Source organism: Mercurialis annua, linkage group LG5, assembly GCF_937616625.2.
Source record: "Mercurialis annua linkage group LG5, ddMerAnnu1.2, whole genome shotgun sequence".
Lineage (NCBI taxonomy): Eukaryota > Viridiplantae > Streptophyta > Magnoliopsida > Malpighiales > Euphorbiaceae > Mercurialis > Mercurialis annua.
In genome coordinates this window covers 46,680,332-46,701,246 of record NC_065574.1, presented here as the reverse complement: position 1 = coordinate 46,701,246, position 20,915 = coordinate 46,680,332, and the positions used below count along the sequence as shown (strand labels likewise).

The 20,915-nt window shown below is 34.2% G+C and overlaps 2 protein-coding genes across 2 annotated transcripts; one reads left to right on the top strand and one right to left on the bottom strand.

Moving 5' to 3' along the window:
• Positions 1-2,417: 2,417 nt before the first annotated feature.
• On the bottom strand, positions 2,418-5,536 carry LOC126682886 (uncharacterized). Its single transcript, XM_056105909.1, has 4 exons — positions 5,527-5,536; positions 3,389-4,212; positions 3,122-3,295; positions 2,418-2,615 (listed from the first exon to the last, which is right to left on the bottom strand). Exons 1-4 carry the CDS (start codon positions 5,534-5,536, stop codon positions 2,418-2,420), a joined length of 1,206 nt encoding a protein of 401 aa, XP_055961884.1.
• A 14,490-nt stretch (positions 5,537-20,026) lies between these two features.
• On the top strand, positions 20,027-20,616 carry LOC126681959 (uncharacterized). The gene is made up of 2 exons (XM_050377513.1): positions 20,027-20,086; positions 20,200-20,616. Exons 1-2 carry the CDS (start codon positions 20,027-20,029, stop codon positions 20,614-20,616), a joined length of 477 nt encoding a protein of 158 aa, XP_050233470.1.
• The last annotated feature ends 299 nt before the right edge of the window (positions 20,617-20,915 follow it).

The window sequence follows — 20,915 nt, the reverse complement described above, 5'->3', positions numbered from 1 at the left end:
TTATCAGGAGTTTTTATAATGGTCCCATAATTTCTTAAAAAGACAAATTGTTATCATAAGTCCAAAAAATAATATAATGGAAAACATAATGGAAAAGATGTAGAATTCTATTAAGAGCTCAATAATAAATGTCAAATACAAACATAATAAATTGTCAGAAAAGTAATAGCTAGGAGCTATCTTCAAGCCCCATACTTTTAGTGTGTTTCTGAAAAAGGCTTTAGAGGTAGTATTTTCGTAAATATGTCTGCAACCATATCATTTGTGCCTAAGTGATCAATGACAAACTTTCTTCTTCTAACATCTTTCTCCAGTGATAGAAATTTAAGGTCCATGTGTTTGGCTCCCTTAGATATCCGGTCATGCATGGAGAATTGGATTGCAGCATTATTGTCACAGTAAATAGTCAATGGCTTAGAGATGAAGCTCAAAGCCCCGAACTGAGAGACAAAATTTTGCAACCATGCTCCTTGATTTGCAGCCTCAAAACATGCCACATATTCAGCTTCCATAGTAGATGTATAGAGCAACTCAGATTTCTGGCTTTTCCATGATATTGCACCTCCAGATAAGATGTACACATAGCCAAGAGTGTAGTGTCTAGAATATAAACATCCACCAAAATCTGAATCAGAAAATCCAACCATCTGTAGATGTGTTGAATTTTTATATGTGAGCATGTAGTTTCTTGTTCCTTATAAATATCTCAACACTTTCTTTGCAGCTTTCCAATAAGCGAGTCCTGGGTTACTCTGAAATCTGCCTAACATGCCAACTGCATGGCTAATGCCAAGTCTCGTGCAAACTTGTGCATAGATCAAACTCCCAACAAGTGAAGCATAGGGATAACTTTCCATTTCTTTACGTTCCAATTCATTATGCGGACATTGATCTAGATCAAGTTTGTCTCCTTTATGCAATGGAACAACGCTAGAAGAACATGTCATCATGCCAAATCTTTCTAGAACTTTATCAATATAGGCTTTCTGAGACAGTCCCAAAATTCCAAGTGATCTATCACGGAATATCTCTATTCCAATCACAAAGGATGCCTCGCCCATATCTTTCATTTCAAAGTTCTCAAATAAGTAACGCTTAGTCTCATGTAAAAGACCAAGATCACTACTGGCCAATAAGATGTCATCAACATACAGTACCAAAAATATGAACTTACTCCCACTGATCTTGAGGTATATACATGGATCAACAATGTTTTCCTTAAAACCAAAAACTGTAATGGTTTCGTCAAACTTTAGATACCATTTCCTCGAAGCTTGTTTCAGACCATAAAGTGATTTCTTAAGTTTGCAGACCATGTCTTCCTGACCTTCGATAATGAAGCCTTCAGGTTGACGCATGTAGACTTCTTCTTGCAAGTCTCCATTAAGAAAGGCGGTTTTCACATCCATTTGATGTAACTCGAGATCATAATGAGCTACTAATGCCTAGATAATTCTAAGAGAGTCTTTCCTGGACACTGGGGAAAAAGTCTCAGTATAATCAATGCCTTCTTTTTGATTAAAACCTTTGGCTACAAGTGTAGCTTTATGTCGTTCAATATTGCCATTGCAGTCGCATTTGGTCTTGAAGACCCATTTACACCCGGCTGGCTTATGTCCTGTAGGCAATTGAACAACATCCCAGACTTCATTTTCAGCCATAGATTTTAATTCATCTTTCATGGTATCAATCCATTTATTAGAATTAACATCTTTAAGGGCTTGTTTGTATGAAATGAGATCTTCAATAATCCCAAAATCAGATTCTACTTGGTAAAGCAAATAATCATTGGAAATAGCTGATCTTCTCTCACGAGTAGATCTTCTTAATGCTGGTTCCTCTGGTGCTTCAGCCATATAATCATTATTGGCAATAATCTCATTACGGAGTTGTGGATCATTGCTTGGGTATTCCTCATTGTCAAATTGTTCGACAACTCGGAGATTCCCAACATCTTTCGAAATTGAGGGTAAAGGAATATGTACCCTTATTTCCTGAATGACCACAGCTTGCATTTTATCACTCTCACTGATTTTGTCATTTTCATAGAATCTAGCATTTCCGGTTTCAACAATTCTTGTACTATGGTTAGGACAATAAAACCTATATCCTTTGGACTTCTCAGGGTAAACAATAAAGTAACCACTGATCGTTCTGAAGTCCAATTTCTTTTCATGTGGGTTGTAAATTCGAGCCTCAGCTGGGCATCCCCAAATTTGAAGATGTTTTAAACTAGGTTTCCAGCCTTTCCACAGTTCAAAAGGGGTCTTTGGAACTGCTTTGCTAGGAACCCGATTTAAAATATAAATAGTTGTTCGTAAAGCATCCATCCACAAGGATATTGGTAAATTGGCATGACTCATCATGGATCTAACCATTCCCATATAAGTACGATTTCGCCTTTCAGCTACACCGTTCTACCATGGAGAACCAGGCGTTGTGTATTGGGCAACAATTCCATGTTTTTGGAGAAATTTTGTAAAAGGTCTAGGATGTTGTCCTGTTTCATCATACCTTCCATAAAATTCACCACCTCTATCTGATCTTATGATTTTCACTTTTCTATCTAATTGCCTTTCAACTTCAGTTATGAACACTTGTACAGCGTCCACATACTGAGTTTTTTCATGCAATAGATAGAGATAACAATAACGTGAGGAATCGTCGATAAAAGTAATGAAATACTTCTTACCTCCAAACGTTGGAACGTCGAATGGTCCACAAATATATGTATGTATGATTTCAAGAAGCTGTGTGCTTCTTGTGGCTCCTTTTTTGTATGTTTAGTTTGCTTTCCTTTAATGCAATCTATACATGCTTTATGATTGGTAAAATCAAGACTTAGAAGAATTTCATCTTTTACCAATCACTTTATTCTTTCATTGGAAATGTGTCCCAGCCTTTTATGCCACAAGAAATAAGAGTCGTTTTTAGATGACTTATGTTTTGTTTCACCATTAGCATGCAGGGTGAGATGGGTTTCAGAAAATTGACTTGCAAGATTAAATTTATAAAGTCCACCAATTCAAATTCCAGAACCAATACGACTAGAATTTAAAAATAAATTAAAACAACCATCTCCATGATTAACTTTAAAACCAGCACTATCAAGTTTACTTACTGAAACTAAATTACGAGAAATAGATGAAACATAAAGAGTTTGAAATAAATCTAACTGAAATCCACTATCCAAAATAAGACGATAAGTGGCAATAGCTTTAACTAGCGCTTTGTCTCGGTTTCCCATAAATAAAAAAATTTCACTTGGGCATATGGTTTGGGTCGTAAGAAATCCCTGCATGAAATTTGAAACATGAACATTAGCACCAGAATCAATCCACCAAGCATGAGAAGTAATATAACAAAAGTTTGATTCAAAAAAGCTTACGAAACCCATAGGGTTACCTTTCTTTTCAAACCATTCCTTTCGTTTTTGGCAATCTTTCTGAAAGTGTTCAGGTTTATTGTAAAAATTACACCTGGCCTCTATCTTTGCCTTCTTCTCTTTTGATTGATTAGAATCATTCATTTTGGGTGGTGCTCTTTTATGGCTTGAGTTATGCCTTTTTCCAACTTTACATCCAGCTCCTTGGACAAGATGTGCAACCTTAATACCTTGTTGGTTTATCCTACCCTCTTCTTGAACCAATTTATTAGCCAACTCATTCACCGTCCATTTATCCTTAATGGCGTTGTAATGAATTTGGAAAGGTCCATACTGAGAAGGCAAAGAATTTAGAATAAATTGAACGAGAAAAGAATCGTCCACCATCATTCCTAAATTCTTTAGCTTCGCCGCAAGGTTCGTCATCTCAATAACATGATCATGCATTGAGAGTGTGCCATCAAACTTCATGGTGGTAAGATCTGCCATAAGTTTCCCAGCAAGGGATTTGTCTACAGTCTTAAACCGTTCTTCTATTACTTGTAAATAATCCTTAGCATTTACCGGTTTAGGTAGGGAAGTTTTGATGTTGCTAGCAATTGTCATACGTAAAAATATAAAGCTCAATCTGTTAGACTTCTCCCAAGCTTTATGGAGAGCCTTTTGTTCATCATTACTTGTTTCTGTAAGAAGAGCTGACTCTTCAATTTGAAGAGCCAAATCCAGATCAAATACTCCCAAGGTGAATTCAACTTTCTCTTTCCATTCTGATAAGTTGATTCCCGTGAGAAGTGGGACAGATGATGACAAATGCGCAGAAATAGATGCTGCAATTTGTAGAGATATATTAAATTTTAAGGTATTTAAAAGACATAAGCAACACATAAAATTGAATATATATATGACAAGAAAATATAGTGCTCCTGTGGGATGTCACTATAAATTCTACAAATAATACCATCAAAAGTTATTATATTCATCATGCATAATTAAGTAATATATTTACTCTAATTAGACATATAAAAAATCTGTGGATTTTATTAGGTCTATATATATTACTTCTTTATTATTAATCAAAATATAACTTTTAATTATCTGTGGACAATTAATTTAGGATTAATTCTTAAAAAAATCACGAACTTTACACGAAATTTTATTTTAATCATGACCTTTAAAAGTTGTCATTTAAAGGTACGAACTTTCAGTTTGTTTCAAATCTATCACTAAAGTAAAATTCGGTGTATTTTATCCGACTAAAAATTCCTAATCCTACATAATCCAAATGAAAGATAATAAAATTTAATGTCGATTTATAATTTGCGTCTTTTATTATTGGTTTAATGAAGAATTTAGTCAACAAAAATACACTTAAATGATATATTTGAAACAAACTGAAAGTTCGTGCCTTTAAATGACAACTTTTAAAGGTCGTGATTAAAATGAAATTTCATGTAAAGTTCGTAATTTTTTATGGAATTAACCCATTAATTTATATATTGATTAATAGATCATAATAATGGTAATATAAAATTTTATGTAATTCATAATCTTTAATTGAATTTAATAGTATAATTTAACACATTAAAATTACTTTGACATGATGACATTAACATATATAATTTACTAAATCTTAATACATTTAAATTTATAAAAATTCATAATTGTCAATTAATAAATATAATTAGCAAAAAATATAATAAAGACAAAACAAAATAATGTTGCCAGATACATTAATTATTCTGGCTATTGTTCGAAAATAAAACTTTCATTCAAGTTTGCCAAACATAGATAATTAAAGATAAATGAAAAATTAAACAAAGAATGTAAAAGTTCAGTAAGTGGGTTCGCACAATTTCTGTCAATCTTAAACTTAATGTTGCTTAAAGAAATCATGAGAAGGCAACAATCCGACGAACATTTGCGGCATCAAATAAAGAAAAATTCATAAACGTTTATAATAAACGGCAAAATCAATTAAAACAATCAATTATGAATTAAATCTATTTTTATTTCATGGACTATCAAGTGTTCATTAACCTAAACTCTGATAACACATGTAAGTTAATTTACATGAACCCTAAGATATTTGAACAACTTGATAATCACAAATAGACAAATATAAAGGAGGGATAGAAGAATACCTCCTTCCATGGCGATTGAGTGCGGAATAATAAAATAAACACTATAATGAAGAGTTTCGGTTTCTCTCCTCTTGCCTATATATCTTTTAGTTATGTGTTTGTTGATATGATTTTGTGATGGTCCAAAAGCACTATATATAGGAGAAGAGAGGACCAAAATTTCAATTAGGATTTCCCCTAAAACTTAATCTCAACTGTCCATCAAGGTAAAGTCATAATTGAAAAAGATCTCCTATTTAATAATCAAATCAATTAGGTATATCTTACTTTCTATAGAAAATAAGATTCCTAATTAGACCACGATACGGAAAAGGAAATAGGCTTGCGGGTCAAGTAAGGACCCTTAAGTCATTTCCTTACACTTTTTAAATGATGGGACTTCTTAAACGAGACGGAGGGAGTATTTGTTTTTATTCATACTAGTGTGGCTTTACGTGTTTCACACGCGGCTCGTAGTATGACTCGTCAAATAATGATAACTATATATAGAGCTTTTTACACAAACAACTAACTTTGTCAAATTTTTGACTTTTATACGGCTGCAGGTTTGAGTTTCCTGAACTATCATCTGCGAACTGAATTATTACTTTTACACGTACTCTATATATTAAACCCTAACACCAAACAAATCATAATTTCATTTATTTTCTCTTCTCATCATTCAATTTTCTCTTCCTCTCAGCTCAGCTTTCTCTCTTTTCCTCTCTGCTCATCTTTCTCTCTTTTCAATCACGATTCTTTTCCTCTCGGCTTAGATTTAAACAAATTTATCTGTCAACATTCATCGTTATTATACCTCAGTTTCTGATCACGAACTGATATTAATAAACTTCATCAGCTATCTCCATCGATTCGACGTCTTCCTCTTCAAATTACAAAGAAGCAAAATCTAGATCTTAATCTGAAACAAAATAGTTAAGGTAATTCAAATTTAATTTCTTGATGTTGACTTTAATTTTGTTAAATTTATAATTTGATTAGATTAATCAACATAATGATACTATTAGGTAAAATATTTTTTTTTTAAAAGAATGAAACTGTGTTGATTTTACTTTTCATGTTGATTTTGATTCAGGAATGTATAATATTGCAGTTTTTGTTCAGTACAATGGTTCTTTGAATGATAAGTTGCAATACACAGATTTTGCTGTTAAAGGACTTTTAATTCCAACAGATTGTAGCATGCAACAACTTGAAGAATTACTAGCCAAACAGCTACAAATAAATTTAGAAGAGACAGATATACAAATCAAGTATCAGGTATATTAATACTTATAAAATTAGAAATACTTGTTAAAATTTATATTGACTGAATATAGTTAGTTTAAAATTGATATGTTTTGGTTGACATGTTGATTTTATGTTGATAAACTATTGATTTCTTATTGTTTGAACAGATTTTACTTACTTATGTTGACTTCTTGTTGATATGTTGTTGATATTTGGATAAACTCTTGTTTTTTTACTCTTATCCAGGTTAAAGCAGACTATCCACCAATAATAATACAAGATAATGATGCTTTAAATTTCTACTTTCAGATGAAACAAAAATCAACAGATCTAACACACTTTCCACTTTGCATTGAAATTAAACAAAACCTAAGAGATCTATCATCGTATTTATCATCATCGAGATCAACACACCAAAATGTCAACAAAAATACAACAGTTTGTGAACAGCAAGAATATTCAACAAATGTTGATAATTCCAATTCAGCTTCAAATATGTTTCAGTATGCAATGGAAATGGAAAATATGTTAGATGAGGATCAAGAAGTGCAAAGTCCTTACGTAGAAAGTACGATCATTAATGAAATGAACAAAGGATCATTTCACCCCCTCAACTTGGCACGAAATATCAAAAAAGCCCAAGTTCGTAAAACCGGATCACTTTTCCCCTGTACTTGGCAAAACCGGATCGGTTTCACCTGTCACGACCCATTTTCATGAATCGTGACCGGCGCTAGGGCATGGGTAATGTAGTACCAACACCCGTAGCTAGCCTTTCTTATAACATACAATTTAATTAAACCTGCAGAAAACCAATGCTCGGGGGCAACCGAGACTTTAGCCTAAATCTAGCAGTTATAATATTCAATAATTAATATAACATGCTTATCCACTTCTGAGTCTAAAAAATAGGCATAACATAAATAATCCGAAATAATTATATAACATGCCAGAGCAATATAACTAGTCAGACCAATCCGACAAACAACTGTTATAATAATAAAGACGTCTAGTCAACTACTGCGGTCTAAGAATAAAACAGTTTTACAGTTTATTAAAATAAAAGAAACCTCCGAGGAAAAGTAAATGCGGAGATCACCAGACTCTCTCAGATCATAACCCTGGGGAAAATTGGGAAAACAACGGGGTCAGATATACTGAGATGAGTTTATACCACTATCTACATTTATTAAGTGGAAAACCTTTAAAACCGTTTAAAACATTTAAATACGATATTACGATTAATAGTTGGAACCCTAATCCACAATTCTAAATAATAAACATAATCCAACAGGTCTGGTCCCGAGAGCTGAGCTACACCGAGTTACCACTGACCACACTTATACCAGAGTCCCGAGAGCTGAGCTACACCGAGTTACTCTACTTGGTCCCGAGAGCTATGCTCACACCGAGTTACCACATTACCATAATTACCTTTCCCAGATCATTACCGGTGCGCACGCAGTCCTAATGATGCCCATTAGGTAGCATGTTCCAACTAGAAGCCATAATATAAAAACAGTTCGAAATATACGTACAGTATATATATATTTAATATTAAAATAATAATTTACTTAATAAAGCGGTAAATAGTAAGTACAAACTCACTGCTTGCTAATCCACGTGAAAACTCCTGGCAAGCAACCTAGACTCGGTTCGCCTCAAAAGCACGAACAATCGACGAGTCTAAATACAAATAAATAATTATTAAAATGAACCCTAACTCTAGAGAGTACTAGACACCACATAGGACTAGCACAAACAACAAGTCAAGGTAAAACCAACCAGAGTAAACACAATACTCAATTAATTAATAAACCACACAAGTCAAGTCTATTGAGTTCCCGCTTTAAAATCCATTTCATAAAATACTTTTTAAAACAATTGTTAAATAATGAACCAAGTAATCTCCAAATAGTGGGTTAGCCGAGTTACTGATAACTACCAAGCTAACCTCACATGTCAGGTGACCCAAGTCTAACCCGACCCAATCATTTTATCAAAATATAAACCATAGTTTATAATCCCAAGAATAATGATTTGATAAAATAATAAATTATAATTGAAAGCGGAACCCAATATCTTTAAACAAAAGTAACCATTAGTTACTAACAAAAACTTAACCACAATAAAGTTTAAGAAAACGTTTTATGCCAAAACGTAACTTTATCCAAAATGGCACATCAAGCCAATATTTTTCAAAACCCATAATTACCCAAGTAATTATGTGATTAAAGATTATAAAATAAAAATCGTATTCAGATTGAAATTATAAAAACCAATCTGATTAACATCAAAAAGAATATTATTTCCAAATTTAAACGATGCTAACACTTATCAAAAATTTGGCTAAACAAGCCAACAACATTACAAGCATGCTATAACACTTAAATGAATCCAATAAGGATTTCATAACACATTTAAATCATTTACTCAGAATGAACCAACAATCAAACCATATATCAATCGAATAACTATGGCATACATAACATAACCCGTGTACAAACAATCAAGAATCGATGGGCAACAATCTTGAACAATATCATCATGCCAAAGACATTACAAACAGCCCTAACATGTATTTCCAGCCACTATCAACATATTCAAACAGTAGGTAAGCAATGAAATAATCATACCAAGCAAGCTAGCACTTAACCTAGCAATTCAATTCATAATACCCAAGGTAAAATCCAATACAAACACTCTAAACCAAAGCTAACTATACATAATCAGTTATAAGCATGCCAAAACAGTAAATCAAATCATCACAACACCCAAGGTATAGGTTTAACCTTAAAACACAAGATTCGGCACTTACCGACGAAGATAAGCGGATAAAACATCACATGGATCCAAGAACGAGGCGAATCAGAATTGGTATGCTTAAGACCTCACACAACAATGGAAAACATGGATACATAAGCCCTAAAACGAATTGAACAAAGGAAATGTGAACATACTAAGGATAGAGTATGCGGATCACTTACCGGAGTCCAACAACAAAGGAATTGATGTACAAACTATCAAATCAGAGTGTTGTAATGTCAATGGGTCGGCTAGGGTTTATAAAATGAAGTGGGAAAAGTTTTAGATCAGATAAAGGGTCTATTTATAGGCCAAACAACAAATCTGACAGAGGGGCGCGATGGGAGGCGCGTTGCGAGGCGCGTTCGTCCCATCGCGCCTTCACTTAATGCTGAAATCGTATGGGGCGCGTTGCGAGGCGCGATGGCCCATCGCGCTCTCCAACGCGCCTCAATTTTTGATCCAACGGTCAACTTTGTCTTGGGAACAACATATCCAAACATGAACCTGATCCAACGGTTAAATTGGGAGATATGAATGTTTTCTCAAAACATGTCAGATTCAGAAGGTACAAGAATAAATCATCGATTATAAACCGAAAACAAATCAAATCGCCATCGAAAACTCACACGACACATGCGACATATACAAGATACAACTCAAACCGCAAACAAAGTGTTACACTTGCTAAGTTCACCATTAACAATCCGAAACTAAGTCGGAAACACAACAAAACCATGACGGAAAAACACGGGATATTACATTCTCCCCAGCTTATATAAAATTCGTCCTCGAATTTAAAACAATACAACCCGCGTAATAACATATCATAAAACTATATGCTGACCGAACGAAAAAAGCATAGAGCCAACGTAAACACATAAACATGACACCCAAAGTAATCAAGGAAAGCAATTTTTAACAATTCTGTAAAACGAACTTTGTTTCGCAGGAATACTCCTCAACCAAGTAACCAACCCAAACTGTAATCATAGAAATTATGTGCTTAACGACATATGTACTTGCGTAAGCAGAAACTCAAAAGGTTGTTCCTCGAACGATAACTCCAAACCACCACTTTCATAAACCGAACAATCTCAAATGATCATAAATAGTATCAACACTAATTTCCACTTAACATAAAATGATAACGCCCTTTCTAGGTGAAATCAAACGAAGGAATACAAACTCTTCGACATAAAGATCGACTGAAATATTTAGGATAATCTATAACGAAACCTCGAATCTCTTTCAATTAGAACTCTAAACAAAATTTCCACCAAGAGAAGGTCAACACAAGACGAAACACGCCAAAAACATATGGGGTATTACATTCTCCCCAACCTAAGAAAAATTCGACCTCGAATTTCAAACTGAACTAATTCGCACTATAACGGCCACGACACACAAATGCGCAAATTTTTCTGATTTCGATAACTCGTTGCTCTAAAGATTAAATCGATCAACACAATTGAATAATCCAAAATTTCCTAACTGATAGTCACAAATACGCTTTACCGGAATGGTTTCAAAAACCATCTCGCATATTAAAAATTATAAAATCCTCAATTATCAAAATAAAGATCAAGCCCTTAGCTCGACTAAAGTTCTCCAATTCCAAACTCTTTTACCTCAAACAAAACAAAGATACTGCAAACATAGCTGATAAAATCTATCGTTCTAAAACACTTACTTACTTCCATTTATAGCATCTCTACATTTAAATTATCGATAACAAAACCCAATAAACTCAAATAATATTTCGGTTCTAGAACAACATTAATAATATCTAATCCTAACGATTAGTACCAACTCGATAATACCATTATCTTGTGAATCATAAACACAAAAATATCGCAATTCAAAGGAAGCGAACTTCTCTCATGACACAAAAAACTCTAGATCTTTGATACACAATATCAATCATAATGATTCTTCCAATCATTCAGAACATAACGCCACAACTAAACTGGACATCTACTGAATTTCACAACTCAAAATTTTTATCGCCCACACCAAGGGTTCAACCACTTACCCGAATGATATTTAAACATTATAATAACACCATCAATCAACTAATGGTTGTTGAAACCTATTAACCGCGATTCCCGATTCTCGAATTTGCTAACTCATATATCCAGATTAAGTCCACCAAATTATTCCATCAATTAACTATTGCCACGTATACAACGAATGATCACCACGATCAAATCACCACGACCTGATTGTTAGTTATGCTCAAAACCAATCCCATGTGGGTATAATATATTTTAATACAAAATATATACAAAATTTTCCACCCTGTTTAAAAGACTCTACGTCTTACACCTCTTTTTTTCATTCAAACTCAAAATACTTTTACCGTTGAAAAACCATTGGTTTTGCAAACCCTTGAAATTTTTTATAAAATATTCTCATTCTAAATCTGAAATTTCCTCTTACTTTCCAATACATTTGCAAATCTATAAAACAATTCAACTGACAAAATTTATGTTCTCTTTAATTCAAACTTGTTAAATCACTCTTAAATAGTTTATACTTTTCTCGTAAAAGTCAAATTGTGGCAAGATTCCTCGTATTCAAAATGCACATTGATGTTTCAAACATCCAAAATTTAAGTCGCTTCAAAAATTTCTCAAACATATTTGAAGAATCGTTCAACCGAAAAATTCATTATTCCTTTTGAATCAAATTGGACAAAAATATCTTCCTTTCCACAGAAGCGTAAATTTAGCAATGCAAATCTCTTGTTTGTGAAACACCTTTATATCAATACACTAAAATACTTGGACAATTCAAATCTGAAAAGATAGAGTTTCTTTTAAAAACGTAGTGTATACACACACATGAGCATAACCAATATCCTTAATCCACTAATCCTTAAATCACTAATAGGAAATTATCACGAAAACATCCTATCTAAATCTAACCATACGCCACACTTAGCACAACTATGTCTCGAGCGTAACCTCAAATTCAATTTTACGTTCCATGAAACACGCAATCCTAACAATTCAGACTAATCCATTACCACGTAATCGCCCAAAATTTTCCACCATCATCACAGAGTATTCGTCTAGCTACCTCTCGGTAACAGTTTCAAAATCATTTGAAATCCGACAACTTTATAAATACATTTATCATAATGTGACTCGCGAGCTCGTTTCAAAACATCATTCTCAAAACACTTTATTGATAAAATGCGTTTTTCATAATTGTGCACCAGGGTGATGATAGCTCTCATCCCCAAAGAGTTGCATCCAACCCTAATCATTTCTATGCACGTGATGCATGTACTATTATGCGTGTATCAATTATTAATTTATCTTTTATTTAGTGAACATACTTAGTGCTCGATGCAATCCTGTTCGTGACATTCAAAATGCATGTCCATGATATGTCTGGGCACAATTACGTTTTAAAAATATTTCAAAATTTTCAACAACCAACCTTTGAAACCAAATTCTCAATAAAATATTTGCTTGACGTTACACTCTATGAGATGTGCACTCGATAACCTCAAAATATTCCTCAAACTCCGTACTAGCAACCTACCAATATTCAATGTTATACAACAACCCATCCTCATAACTTCATTACAACTCTACCATAAAAGATATTCAACTAACCTCAACTCTAATTGAAAATTATACCCAACAAACATATCACATACATTCCTATGAAATTTACCGCTAGCTTACGCATCGCATCATCATACTTGATCAAAACACCAGTGTATATATACACCGGCCTAGCTTCTCGGTTCAGAATTTTCAATATCCTTTCAGGATAAAAGAAACCATCGACAATTCCAGAGGAATACTTCCCTCGACTTCCTCAACATCGAAACCCAAAGGTTTCGATCCACGAAACAAGAGCAAAACCGAACAAGGCGAACATGGTCTAAACAGAGGTCTTACTCAAAGGTCAAACCATACATCGAGGTGAGTCAACCACGACCACATGGTTAAATCCTCGCACGTGCTACACCGCACAAAGAGACAAAACAAAAACAATCAACAAAGTCCAACAGACAAGCGATTTATACAACGCAAATTATTTCTAAGGGATACCAAATTTGTAAATTATAAGCCATGCAAGCATGCCATTCAACAAAACAACTCAATCATTCTTAAAGACAATTATTAAAACATGCTACAACAAGCTTGAATCTTTGTATCGAAATCATCTTGCAATAATATCATCCTTTAGGAAATACGCTACAAATTTTATTTTGAAATTTAAAAGTCAAATACAAAAACTTCCAAATTTTGTTGATCCCCACGGTTAAAACAAAATTACTTTCTGTAAAAGTCTCTTCTTATTAATCAATTGCTTTAAAACGGATACCCAAGTATCTCGAACCATAAATTCATCGAGCTAATCGAGTCATTTGAACTACCAAGCTCAACTCCTAAAGTTGGGTGACCCAAGTCGAACCCAATACAACTGTTTATAAAACATAATCAAAACATTTATAAATCTGAAAAACAATATGTGAATAAAATTTCCATCCTTTAAAAATTGAGAGCTCAACTTAATCTGACCGCTAAACGGTAATTTAAAACTCAAGTGAGAAATCTTTGATTTCAAACATCTATTCCGTAAATCCCAAAAATTTAAAATGATGACATACTACATCATGATAAAATAACTTCAATTTAAATTCTTAAAATGATGGCTCATCTCATAAAATATGATTTTAAAATCATCGCTTGTTAACACCAAGCCAAACATAATATTTCAAAATACAAAAAAAAAATCTTTTTACTGGTAACTCAACCAAAAATTCAAACTTTTTTTTTTGAATTTAAAACCAAACTTCTCTTATGATTCTGTGTCGAAGCACAAATCAGAATAAACAAATATTCTCATGAAAATTTTAAAACAACATGTGGTCAAACAATGTATGACTACCAAAACACATTTTAAAATTTAACCCAAAATCTCTTTAACAGAAAAACAGGGCTAACGTCCAACATACGATTACATTTAAAATCAACAATCGAGGCCAAAGCCAAGATGTACTTTAAAAATATGGAAAAGGCAATTCAACGCATCATGTAAAAATAGTTGTAACCATACCATATACTCAAAATTGTATCAGGCACAAACACCAAGGTTTGTCAAACAACATCATACCCAAGTATGAGTTTTAGAAAAATTTACCAACCTAAGATTTCCCGAGAAATCGAAAGCAATTATAATCACCCAAGTGAAGTAACATTAACATGATAAAACACAGCAAGTAACATCCAAGTGAACTAAATTATCAATCATAGCATCAATACTAAATAGAGACTGACAGACATCACCTATAGGATGTAGGCTGAAAGTTTGAAAACAAAAGATGACGTTTTAAAAGACAAGACACGAATCCTACTTCCGCAGTAGTTCCTAAGACACAACCATACTTAACAGAGTAAACACATAGCAAGCAAATGGCCTTGGTTTGAAACCAAAGCTCTGATACCAAGTTTGTCACGACCCATTTTCATGAATCGTGACCGGCGCTAGGGCATGGGTAATGTAGTACCAACACACGTAGCTAGCCTTTCTTATAACATACAATTTAATTAAACCTGCAGAAAACCAATGCTCGGGGGCAACCGAGACTTCAGCCTAAATCTAGCAGTTATAATATTCAATAATTAATATAACATGCTTATCCACTTCTGAGTCTAAAAAATAGGCATAACATAAATAATCCGAAATAATTATATAACATGCCAGAGCAATATAACTAGTCAGACCAATCCGACAAACAACTGTTATAATAATAAAGACGTCTAGTCAACTACTGCGGTCTAAGAATAAAACAGTTTTACAGTTTATTAAAATAAAAGAAACCTCCGAGGAAAAGTAAATGCGGAGATCACCAGACTCTCTCAGATCATAACCCTGGGGAAAATTGGGAAAACAACGGGGTCAGATATACTGAGATGAGTTTATACCACTATCTACATTTATTAAGTGGAAAACCTTTAAAACCGTTTAAAACATTTAAATACGATATTACGATTAATAGTTGGAACCCTAATCCACAATTCTAAATAATAAACATAATCCAACAGGTCTGGTCCCGAGAGCTGAGCTACACCGAGTTACCACTGACCACACTTATACCAGAGTCCCGAGAGCTGAGCTACACCGAGTTACTCTACTTGGTCCCGAGAGCTATGCTCACACCGAGTTACCACATTACCATAATTACCTTTCCCAGATCATTACCGGTGCGCACGCAGTCCTAATGATGCCCATTAGGTAGCATGTTCCAACTAGAAGCCATAATATAAAAACAGTTCGAAATATACGTACAGTATATATATATTTAATATTAAAATAATAATTTACTTAATAAAGCGGTAAATAGTAAGTACAAACTCACTGCTTGCTAATCCACGTGAAAACTCCTGGCAAGCAACCTAGACTCGGTTCGCCTCAAAAGCACGAACAATCGACGAGTCTAAATACAAATAAATAATTATTAAAATGAACCCTAACTCTAGAGAGTACTAGACACCACATAGGACTAGCACAAACAACAAGTCAAGGTAAAACCAACCAGAGTAAACACAATACTCAATTAATTAATAAACCACACAAGTCAAGTCTATTGAGTTCCCGCTTTAAAATCCATTTCATAAAATACTTTTTAAAACAATTGTTAAATAATGAACCAAGTAATCTCCAAATAGTGGGTTAGCCGAGTTACTGATAACTACCAAGCTAACCTCACATGTCAGGTGACCCAAGTCTAACCCGACCCAATCATTTTATCAAAATATAAACCATAGTTTATAATCCCAAGAATAATGATTTGATAAAATAATAAATTATAATTGAAAGCGGAACCCAATATCTTTAAACAAAAGTAACCATTAGTTACTAACAAAAACTTAACCACAATAAAGTTTAAGAAAACGTTTTATGCCAAAACGTAACTTTATCCAAAATGGCACATCAAGCCAATATTTTTCAAAACCCATAATTACCCAAGTAATTATGTGATTAAAGATTATAAAATAAAAATCGTATTCAGATTGAAATTATAAAAACCAATCTGATTAACATCAAAAAGAATATTATTTCCAAATTTAAACGATGCTAACACTTATCAAAAATTTGGCTAAACAAGCCAACAACATTACAAGCATGCTATAACACTTAAATGAATCCAATAAGGATTTCATAACACATTTAAATCATTTACTCAGAATGAACCAACAATCAAACCATATATCAATCGAATAACTATGGCATACATAACATAACCCGTGTACAAACAATCAAGAATCGATGGGCAACAATCTTGAACAATATCATCATGCCAAAGACATTACAAACAGCCCTAACATGTATTTCCAGCCACTATCAACATATTCAAACAGTAGGTAAGCAATGAAATAATCATACCAAGCAAGCTAGCACTTAACCTAGCAATTCAATTCATAATACCCAAGGTAAAATCCAATACAAACACTCTAAACCAAAGCTAACTATACATAATCAGTTATAAGCATGCCAAAACAGTAAATCAAATCATCACAACACCCAAGGTATAGGTTTAACCTTAAAACACAAGATTCGGCACTTACCGACGAAGATAAGCGGATAAAACATCACATGGATCCAAGAACGAGGCGAATCAGAATTGGTATGCTTAAGACCTCACACAACAATGGAAAACATGGATACATAAGCCCTAAAACGAATTGAACAAAGGAAATGTGAACATACTAAGGATAGAGTATGCGGATCACTTACCGGAGTCCAACAACAAAGGAATTGATGTACAAACTATCAAATCAGAGTGTTGTAATGTCAATGGGTCGGCTAGGGTTTATAAAATGAAGTGGGAAAAGTTTTAGATCAGATAAAGGGTCTATTTATAGGCCAAACAACAAATCTGACAGAGGGGCGCGATGGGAGGCGCGTTGCGAGGCGCGTTCGTCCCATCGCGCCTTCACTTAATGCTGAAATCGTATGGGGCGCGTTGCGAGGCGCGATGGCCCATCGCGCTCTCCAACGCGCCTCAATTTTTGATCCAACGGTCAACTTTGTCTTGGGAACAACATATCCAAACATGAACCTGATCCAACGGTTAAATTGGGAGATATGAATGTTTTCTCAAAACATGTCAGATTCAGAAGGTACAAGAATAAATCATCGATTATAAACCGAAAACAAATCAAATCGCCATCGAAAACTCACACGACACATGCGACATATACAAGATACAACTCAAACCGCAAACAAAGTGTTACACTTGCTAAGTTCACCATTAACAATCCGAAACTAAGTCGGAAACACAACAAAACCATGACGGAAAAACACGGGATATTACATCACCCCTCCTCTATCTTTGCCCACTCTCACATGTGTTTGAAACACACTCTCTTAAAAAAAATAGTATAAAGCCCAAAATAGTCCTTATTTTTCTTACAATTCTCCAAATTAGTATATGAAAAGTTTAAAATAAAAAAACAATTTTACATTTTAAAAAATTCATATATTAAAATAGATTTTTAAAAAACATATAGGAACTTTTGTATACTATTTTCATATCCTACCTTACTAAAAGTTCAGCCACCGCCGGCCACCCTATTTCACCGCCGGCCACCTCCCAAAACCCCCCAATCCTCCGGTCACCGTTCTCAGACGAGAACAGAGCCCTCTGTTCTCGTCCGAGAACAGTGGTACTGTTCTCAGATTTGAGAACAGAAGATATGTTCTCGTCTGAGAACAGTGGTACTGTTCTCAGATTTGAGAACAGAAGATCTGTTCTCGTCTGAGAACAGACGGATCTGTTCTCTTTTGAGAACAGAAAGTCCGTTCTCAAGACGAGAACGACTTTCTGTTCTCGTCTGAGAACAGAAGGTCCGTTCTCAGATTTGCGAACGGACCTTCTGTTCTCAAACGAGAACAATGGTACTGTTCTCGTCTGAGAACAGTCCATCTGTTATCAGACGAGAACAGTACCACTGTTCTCGTCTGAGAACACTGGCCGGCGGTAAATGGGTTTCAGAGGTGGCAGGCGGTGAGGGGGTTACGGAGGTGGCCGACGGCGAATTTGGTTGGCCGACGGAGGTCGGAATGGAGGCAAAATAATTAAAATTAATTAAATAATATTAAATTTAATTTAATAAGATTTAGTATTAAATTATGTTTGATTTTTATTAAATTAGGCCTAATTTGTATTAAATTAGACTTAATTTATATTAAATTTGGGTGGAATGGAGGGCTAAATTGATCCAGTTTTGATAATTGAGGGGGATGATTATCTCTCTCTTTACCTTGATTTGATACGTTTTTGCCTAGTTCAGGGGAAAAGTGATCCACTAATATGAACTTGGACTTTTTTGATACATCGTGCCAAGTTGAGGGGGTAAAATGATCTATTGTTCTTAATGAAATAAAGGCGACAGAATTTGAAGAAGGTCAAAAATACAAAGACAAGAGAACACTAAAGACTATATTAAGCATTTACGAGATCAACAATGAATTTCAGTTCAGATCTTACAAGTCGTGCAAAATTGAGTACATAACAATATGCAATGAGCCTGACTGTGAATGAAAATTGAGAGCGTCGAGAAATAAAAAGAATATGGAGTCGAACTAAGTTACCAAACAGCATGGAGATCAAAAGAAAGGGGATTAGAGCTCACGAGAGGACATCTGGCTGATTCATACCAATTACTTCCTTCTTATCTACACGCGCTGAAAACAACAAATCTCGGGTCTGCTGCTGAATTGGAAAGAAGAGAAGAAAGATTTTTGTATGTTTTCATATCGTTGAATGCATCAATTAAAGGATGGGGTTTTTGCAAGCCGATAATTGTAGGGGACGGTACATTCCCAAAAGCAGCTTATGGAGGGACTCTTCTGACGGCAGCAACTCAAGATGCAACACATAAAATTTTTTCTCTTGCATTTTGTGTGGTAGATACTGAAAATGATGCTTCGTGGGAGTGGTTTTTTTTAACAAACTTAGAGAAGCATTCGGCGTGAGGGAAGGAATGTGTATTATCTCGGATCGACATGACAATATTAACAAAGCAATTGAAAAGGTATCCCTGAAGCACATCATGGGATTTGTACCTACCATCTTTTCAAAAATGTTAAGGCAAAATATAGAAGAGCGAAAGGTGAAATCATAGAACAATTTTTTAGGGCAGCTAAAGCTTACACGCTTGAGCAGTTTGAAAAACACATGGCAGAACTTGACAAATTTGACCCCAAGATAAGGGAGTACCTCGGCGAAGTCGGTTTCAAAAAATGGACAACAGTCCATTCCACCAGCAATAGGTATTCAACAATGACTTCAAACATTGCAGAATCTTTAAATGCAACAAACATAGCTGCAAGAGAACTGCCCATAACGACGATGCTCGAATTTCTACGTTCGCTTGTGCAAAAGTGAACTCATGCAAATAGAAATTGTGCAAGATCATTAAAAACAGATATGATAAAAGTATCTGAGGAAATATTGAATGAAAGCTACATTCGATCTCTGAATTTGACGGTAAACCCATTTTAAAAAATACTGAGTTGTTGACATGCTGTTGATTTGCTGTTGATTTGTTGTTTATTTGGATGAGCAAAAATTGGTTTTCTAACTCAATTCTTTTTTGTCAGGTAAGCCTTGCAAATGACAATATATATACTGTCACTAAAACAAAAACTCACTTCTCGGTCAATTTGGACATAGAGATATGCTGTTGCAGAAGATTTCAAACAGATAAAATACCGTGCCCGCACGCAGTTGCTGTAATCAGGAAATACAACAAAGATCCTTTGTTCTATTGTTCCAAGTACTACATGAAGGAGAAGTACGTCAACACGTACAGTCACACTGTGTATCCAATGACGAATAAGTCAACATGGAATACACCTCAAGAAGTAAAAGATATAATCGTGCTGCCTCCAGAATCAAGAACAAAATCTGGGAGACCGAAGAAGAAACGCATATTGGCAGGACATGAAAAAAGGTCAAAGAATAAATGCACGGTTTGCAAGAAGATGGGTTACAGTAAAAAAACATGCAGAGGATGACTATAATTACAGACAAATTTATTTCTTTCAAATTCAATTACTGTGATTGAATTTCATATTTCTTTTTTTAAATAAAAATTAGAAATTTAACTGGAATTTTCAATTATATATTAATATCATGTTGATATTCTGTTGATATAGTGTTAATAGAAAGTTGATTTTCAAGCTTTTTAATAAAAAGTAAAATTAGTGTTAAACTGCTGTGTTGATAGCGTGATGACATTCTGTTGATTTGACTTCTATAAACTAATATTTCATTTTACGAATTTTTTGAATAAATAAGCATTCATTAAACAAAC

Excerpts from the sequence above, each read along its gene's own strand:
- LOC126682886 (XM_056105909.1), bottom strand. Across the intron at positions 3,296-3,388 it reads AAGGTAACCCTATGGGTTTC|GGATTTCTTACGACCCAAAC; the intron begins GTAAGCTTTTTT and ends AATTTCATGCAG. Across the intron at positions 2,616-3,121 it reads TTTCTCGTAATTTAGTTTCA|TATGTGGACGCTGTACAAGT; the intron begins GTAAGTAAACTT and ends GAAAAAACTCAG.
- LOC126681959 (XM_050377513.1), top strand. The coding sequence starts at position 20,027 with ATGATAAAAGTATCTGAGGAAATATTGAATGAAAGCTACATTCGATCT. Across the intron at positions 20,087-20,199 it reads TTCGATCTCTGAATTTGACG|GTAAGCCTTGCAAATGACAA; the intron begins GTAAACCCATTT and ends CTTTTTTGTCAG.